This window comes from Nannospalax galili, unplaced genomic scaffold (genome assembly GCF_000622305.1).
Source record: "Nannospalax galili isolate Female #2095 unplaced genomic scaffold, S.galili_v1.0 scaffold346, whole genome shotgun sequence".
Taxonomy (NCBI): domain Eukaryota; kingdom Metazoa; phylum Chordata; class Mammalia; order Rodentia; family Spalacidae; genus Nannospalax; species Nannospalax galili.
Window position 1 is genome coordinate 9008351 of NW_008357637.1, and position 8043 is coordinate 9016393.

Genomic DNA, 8043 nt, shown 5'->3' on the forward strand with positions numbered 1-8043 from the left:
TTGTTAAAAGAACATTGTATTTGTATTTACGATGCTAGTGATAAAATAGAGAATAATTTGTAAGACTTTTATACCTTCACCATTGTGATATGTTAAAATTATAACCACTGTAAATATAAAATTTGGGAAAGGAGAGATTTTATTTCAGGGATTTTACTCACTCAGTATTTTCAAATACATAGAAAATCTAGACATAATTTGGACCATATATATGATTATCAAGTACCTATGGATTCTGCGGAGGAAGCTCGGGACATAGATAAAAGGAAGGAAGGAGTGTGGAGGGCATGTCAGGTATGTATGCACATATGTATGCATGTGTTGGGGAAGAATGGAAATGGATAGGCTGTGTAGGTTTGGCAGAAACTATTCTAGAGCTGTCTCAGCACATAAATCTCTGAGTGCATCATTGGGTGCTAAGTTACAGGGATGGGGTCAGAAGATCTGGTATAGTGTTGCAGGGTAACCACAGACACTGATGATGTACTGCACATTTCAAAAAGCCCAGAGCAAGGATTTTTAGTGTTTTCATCATAAATAAATGATAAATATTTGTGGAATCAGCTATTTCTGGCCTGATTTAAAACCATGCAATGTATGCATGTATAGAAACATAACATGGTATACTCAAAGTACATACTTTTCTTCTGTTTTCATATGACAGAAATAATTTTAAATGTAAGAAAACCAATAAACTATAAAACCTGGCTCTCAGAATGAAGGACGCACTTAATTTTAGATGATAGAAATTATACTCCAGGTGGAATACTGCTATATATTGCTACATGAAATTTTTGCTTTAAGTTAGTCTATTTAAAATTGGCATCATTTTGCTGAATCCAAACAAATAACTGAAACATTTTAAGGAAGGCAGACTGTGTACCATAGAGAATAGAGTTACTATTTTTGAAGGGAAAAAGAGATAAAACAAATTATTATTTATTTCATACAAGAAGTCTAATTATTATAAAATAGAAAACTACCTAACTCAATGCTATAAAAATAGTTATGCTTGAACTGAAAAATTATTTTTGTTATTTCACAATAATTATAGTAGTAAGGCACACACACAGATACACACACAAACACACACTCAAACAATACCTTTTCATTACCTGCATTTTTTCGGCATATATATCAACTTGTTGGATTTGATATTGAAGAGACTTCAGATTTCGAGATTTTTCATTTTTCTTGGAGTAATTAAACTTCAAATTGTTGAATTTCTTTTTGATATCTTTGAATGACTCTTTAAGCTATAGTTTAAAAGAAACATTATTTCCTTACAATTAGAACTCTAATGTTCATTTATTATGAATCTAAATATATAAATACTTTCAAATATTCATGATCTTAAAAATGTATTCAGAGTTGTTTTTAATAAAAAATAAACCTGACAGGTGCAGTGGTGCACACCTTTAAACTCAGCACTCATGAGGCAGAGGCAGGTGGATATCTGTGACACTGAGGCCAGCCTGGTCTACATAGCAAGTTCCAGGCGAACTGGGGCTATAGGGAGATCTTGTCTCAAAAACAACAACAAATCTCCTGCATGAACATATAATAAGAACTTAAATATATCCTCCAACGCAAATACTTTCTGATATACAATCTTAAATTTATTACCGTTATAGAATATGTCTTTGGTTGCCAAGCAAGAAAGATTCTTGAGTGGTAAGCTTTTGCTAATTCTAATTTTATTATTCATATTTACTAGGTATCTTTGTCGCCATCCATTCCATTTTCTAATGGACTAATATTGGTCCATATTCTTCCATATCCTGAGTTTTTCTTATAGTCATTATGTACAAAATTATTAAGGCTCCAAAGAGCTGTTCATGTGGAAGAGGCCCTTATAGAGCACCTAGACATTATATGAGATTTAGTGAGAAAGTATTTTTGCCCAGCTAAAATTATTTTTCATGAACGAATTTCAGATGAGTTTTACTTAATAGATGTTGACCATTAGCTTAGAAAATACTAACAAACAAAACAAAACGAGGGTCATTGCCACTGCGGCAATGCTGACTTGTGCATAGACAGAGCATAAGATGACGGCCTTACAAACTGTTCGGCTTTACCAGAGTGCCAGGAATCTAAGTACCAGCTCTTTCCCACATGCATCTTTCTGCTGCTTCGCTATATTCATGAGGGGTAAACATATTTATAAGCAACTCTCTCTCTATGTTATCACAATGGGAAGCACAAGAAGACGTAACCTCAGATTCTATGTGAGCATTTAACAGCCAGAAGGAACAGCGTCATGGTTGACAAAGTTGAGCTGTGTTTTAAAAAAAGTTAGAAATAGATTAAAATTCTTTTCAACAACAGTAAATAAACTATTTGAGAGGGATTAAAAGCTATGTATATGAGATATTGTATGAAATTCATAATGCAGAAATTGCATTTGCCCTAGAAAGTACATGCTTTCTCAAAGTGCCTACTCCAAATTTTGCATACAGTGGAAACAAAACATTGACTTTAACACTTCTTGTAAACAATAAAGTCGTAGCAGACTAGTGCTTGTAGAAACCAATATGCTTCTGCAATTTTTGCATTGGACATATCTATACTTACTATTGTTTCTTTTACATAGAAAATGGAATTACTGAATATCAGTTTCAAGCTATGCACAAAACCAAGAACAGCGATCACATAAACCATTTTAACTGATAAAACAACAATGATCAGAAGAACTGGAAAGAGGTATAATTTCAGATGTTGAAAATGACTTCTATAGCAGAAGACCAGAACTATTTAAAACACCTTATTAAGTCTGCATATTTATGAGACTACAATAGATAGTTACATTCTATGACACTTGATATTTTAATATGCATGTGTTTGATTCTAGCAGGGAAGGATAGATGAGGCAAATCTTATCATACTGAAATATAAGGATCTAAAACTGAGGTAGGAACTTTTTAATCCCAAAGTCATAATTTGCTCCTATAAATTAATAAGTGCCACATCTGAAGAAATCAGAAATTCTTATTAAAAAATTCTCTCAGTGGCAAGCTACTGTTTAATAGCATACATATTCTGTTTGGGATGTTCAAAAATTTGTGCAGATGGATAATGGTGATAGTTACATAACAATGTGTACGTATTTAATACCACTGGACTGGACACATAAAGTGGTTAAGACAATCAGTGTAATGTTAGGATATTTTTCAACAATTAAAACCAAAATTATTCAGGACATAGTAGTGAACACCTATAATCCTAGTACTTTGGTAGCTGCAGCTGAGGATCACAAATTTAAGGACAGCCTAACCCTGTCTCAAAAAAATAAAAAATTAATGGCTAGGGAGATGGTTCAGTGGGTTAAGTGCTTGCCATGCAAGTGAGAGTTCCTAAGTTCAGAGCTCCAGAACCCATGTAAAGCCAAGCATTGTAGTGGTATGTCTTTAATTCTAAAGTGAGATGGGAGGCAGAGATAGAATTCCCAGAATGCCATGGGCTAGCTAGCCTGGTACACATAGTTTTAAAGCAACAAAAGAGACCACATTTCAAACAAGGTAGAAAGCGAGGACTGGCGCCCTAAGTTGTCTTCTGACCACACACGTAATGTAGCAAGTGTGCATTTTTACTCAAATACACAAAACACGCACATACACTCAAACACACAAATCATACACACAAAATAAGTAAATTAATTATAATATAAAAATAATACAAGTAAAATAAATATTAAAAAGAGAGATAATGTGTCTTGTCACTAACATTTATCCACTGGGAAATAAAGTTTCCTCTTACAGTTTTTACTGACACATGATAGTGTTATAAACTGTAGGAAGAAGGGTTCTGTCATCAACTTGATATCCACGGGGTTTTATGTGCTTCTTTGAACAGGAAGGTTTAACATCTACTTGGAAATTGTATGAGGAGTGTAGGAAAACTGAGCCTTAACACTTTAATTTTAAACCATGAGATTTCACGTCTACTTTAGGTTAAGAAATTGAAGATTATTAAACTGGTAGGGTGACTTTATTTCTGTTTGTTCAGAATGTATGCACTGCCCCTGGAAGAATGTTGGTACTGATGTGGGTGTGTGACATGAGATCAGCCTCTTTCTGACATATGAGCCACCTCCACAAGTGGCTGGCACCTTCCTCTTTTGGACCCACTGGAAACCCATTCAAAATCTAAGCCCTTGTGCATTTCTTGATGCAAATTCAGGACCACCGCAGATACAAGCAGATGGGATCTTGGATGAACTACCTCTAGCAATAAAAAAAATCCAGCCATACATCAGTTTTCTTACCTGCAAATTCTAATATGAAACAATCTAATCCCCACATAACTTGGTGTCCTATTTGTAAAGGGACAGAGGGCTCTGGTTGCTTGGTTGTGGGGGTATCATTGTTCACGCAGCTGTTTCTAACTTTAGTTAGCTTGTCAACAATGGGGAACGGTGGAGCTGGCTAAGACAACTGGTGAGCTTGGACAAGCAAGCATCCCAACACTGGAAGCTTTACGAGAGAAAGACTTTAGCCTACTAGACATCTTCAAATGCTATAATTCATATTAGTAAAAATTACATATCAAGAATACTAGGGAAATTCTTCTTCATTGCCCAATCTGACTTTCTTGTCTTTTTCCATGCTCAGCTCCTCCATGTTTGCACCTGGAAGATTTAGAAGGCTAAATTTATTAACTATAATTAGAACAAAAAAGATTAAAAAATTAAATTGCCAATTTTTTAAACTAAGAAATGATCATTTTCACAGTAATTTCTCGGTGAGTTATAAGTTCCCTTTCAGAGGCAGAAATGAGAAAAGCTTGCATGAAAAGTGTGAGAGGCTTCTAGCAGGCCAGGCTATCTTGCTATTCTTAGTCTTGACTAATCTGGTTGAGGCAGCTTTCACAAGAATGTATTATGTGTAAGTCTGGCATTGGCAAGGCCAATTGGTATGAGGGACATGGGGCTATTTAAAACCAAGGCAATGCGTTTATAAGAAAACCTTTCTGTAGAATGCTGGACTACTTTTGGCCAACAGCAGAAATCCAGAATGAGCAGCCAGCTTTCATGTCTTCAGTGCCCATGCCACAAGCTCTGTTTCCTAGCCTCCATTTTGCCCATTTTAGATTTTTTAAAAAATAGCTTTCTGATGTTCACTGCAGTAACATAAGGCTGCAATGTTACCACATCCAAGAGCTGCTTGAATTTGAAATGATGTCCAAAGATTCAAAATTGTAATCCCAACAAGTTGCTGCAAATGTTAAGGGTAGGGAATTCAGCTTTAGTGTTGAATGATGTTGTGGACCAGCTTTTCTTGGCTTTCCTCCATTCGGTAACTACGGGTACCTCTTCCCCAGCTTCCAGCCCCAAAGTAATAGAAAGTGGGGCCACCCAGAAGGCAGAGGCAGCTGCTCTGCTTCACACCTTGGGCAGCAGCAGTGGGTCTCAGCAATAAACATTATTTTGCATATTTGGTATCTACATAATAAACTTATTGCATTTCATTTGTTCTGTTTTGGAGTACGAGGGTATGATAACTGTAGTTTCGAGCTTTGCTCTCCATACTCTTCTGAAGGTTCTGTAGAGTCATTTTACTGATGTCAAACGCTACAATTAAAAAAAAAATTTTAACCTTCAGGATGAACGTTTTCTACACAAATTGGGAGTTTTCCTATTCACTTACACATGCCAACCAAATGGAGCTGGGGGGTCATCTAGGAAGCAGATGGTCATGGCTGTGAGACCCCATAAAGGTTGTAATTTCACTGAGAGTCTACTGTTTTCTGTGGACATTTGCCATCTTATAGCCTGGCTCACAGTAACCACATTGAAGATATTTGTTGAAATATAAGATAAGATAGCTTAGTATTTTTTAAGAAATAAGGGGCTGGAGAGATTGCTCAGTGGTTAAGAGCACTGACTGCTCTTGCAAAGGATCCAGGTTGGATTCCCAGTGCCCACATGGGGGCTATGAAAGTCCTTAACTCCAGTTCCAGGGAAATCTGAAGTCCTCTTCTGACCTCCATGGCATTGCACGACAGGGGTGCACTCACATGCATGCAGGCAATACACTCATACATATAAAATAAAAATAATAGACAACCCACCAGCCTCTCTCCTTGACTCGCCCCAGCTCATTCACCCTCCCATCTTCCCCTCCTGTCTCTCCTCCTAGCCTGGGTCCTGTCCCATTCCTTGTCTTGGCACCCCACACAACTCAGTTCCTTCTCAGGTCCCCAGAGCACTCTGGGTCTGGCGTCACCCACACCTCCCTCTGCTTCCCTGGGGTGCACAACCTGCCTGTCTCTTTCCTGGACACAGGGGCTGACCTCTCAGCCAGGAACCACCACTGCTTCCTGATCTCTTGCATCCAGACTAACCCAGTTCCTTCTCGAGGTCCCCAGGAGCCCTATAGGCCTGGTTCTGTCCTCACATCCCTCTGCTTCCCTGGGCCTGCACAACCCACCAGCCTCTCTCCTGGTTAAGTTGATTACACCCTCCATGCCTTGACTCCCCCAGCCTCATTCACCATCCCATCTCCCCCACCCATCTCTCTTTCTAGCCTGGGTCTTGTCCCATTCCTTGTCTTGGCGCCCCAGACACCAGGGGAACCACCACTGCTTCCTGATCCTTTGCATCCAGAATAACCCAGGACACCCCCCCACCCCATACCCCTACACGCGGCCTCATCCTACCCTCACCTCCCTCTGCTTCCCTGGGCTGCACAACCCACCAGCCTCTTTCCTAGGGATCGGGACTGACCTCTCGGCTTCCTGCTCCTTTGCATCCAGACCAACACAGATCCTCCCGGCAGTCCCCAGGAGCCCTTGGGGACTCTTCCTGCCCCATCTCCCTTTGCATCTCTGGGTGGCATTGCCACCAGCTTCCCGAGACTACCATCTTTCCTGGGCCCTGCTCCAAGGCCAGTCCAATCTCCAAATTCCTGAGGACATCTTTCCTGGAGAGATCCAGACCTTAGGAGAATGCCTGAAAACATCTGACCCTCATCTGACTTGGGCCTCGGTGGGAACTCCTGAAGACAAAAGCAATCTGGCCACTTCAATATAAAATCAAAAGAGAGAACCGGAAGCTCAGATGAACCAGCTTTTCATGTCCAAAAAATAAACCATAAAGGCACATAAAGTTTACAAAAAGAAGCAGACCTAAACTTGAAGGCATGAGTCTCACACAAGAATAAGAAACTACAAAAGAAGTTCACATGTCAAAATCACAGAGAAAAAATAATAACATGAAAAAAAATCAAAATAATATATCTAACGACAATCCTCTAGAGGAGTACAAAGAGAACACCCTAGAGATAATACAGGACATGGAACTCAAAAGAACAGTTATAAACATGATAAAAGAATTCAGTGAATTTAAAGAACACACAAACAAAGAAATCAAAGAACTGAAGGAAGATAGGGATAAACTTCTGAATGAATTCAGAAAAGAGAAATATTGAAATATTGAAGACTTCTCAGGCTGAAATGAAGAAGGAAGTGAAGCACTCAGTAACCAACTAGAAACAACAGGAGAAAGCCTCACCAATAGGATGAATGAAATGGAAAATAGAATAACAAAACTGGAAGATAAAGTGGACAAATTAGACCACTCAACTGAAGATTATGAAAAATTTAAGAAAGCACAAGAATGGAGTATGCAGGAGTTGTGTGATACCATAAAAAGAGCAAACTTATGAATCATACTCATATAGGAAGGAGAAGAATCCAAAGATAATGGCATGGACCAGATCCTTAACAGAATCATAGAAGAAAATTTCCCCAAATTAAAGAAAGACAACATGCCCATACAAATACAAGAAGCAACCACAGGACCAGAAAAGAAACTCTCCACGGCACATTATAGTAAAAACACTGCACATACAAAACAAAGAGACAATACTGAAAGCTGCAAAAGAGAAACAACAAGTCACATATAAAGGAAAACCTATCAGGATTATAACTGACTTTTCAGTGCAAACTATAAAAGCCAGAAGAGCCTGGAATAAAGTATTCCCAGTTTAAACAGATGTCAACACAGATTACTATACCCAGCCAAAATGTCTATTATAGTCA

At 38.4% G+C, this 8043-nt stretch overlaps 1 protein-coding gene across 3 annotated transcripts in view; it reads right to left on the reverse strand.

The window, feature by feature from the left end:
• The window catches only part of Ccdc141 (coiled-coil domain containing 141), a 207432-nt gene that overhangs the window by 23936 nt on the left and 175453 nt on the right, over positions 1–8043 (reverse strand). For all 3 annotated transcript variants that reach the window (XM_017794928.2, XM_008855352.3, XM_017794927.2), the window contains exon 18: positions 1116–1256. In XM_017794928.2, coding sequence (XP_017650417.1) covers positions 1116–1256 — 141 coding nt within the window. The remainder of the gene's footprint in view (positions 1–1115; positions 1257–8043) is intronic.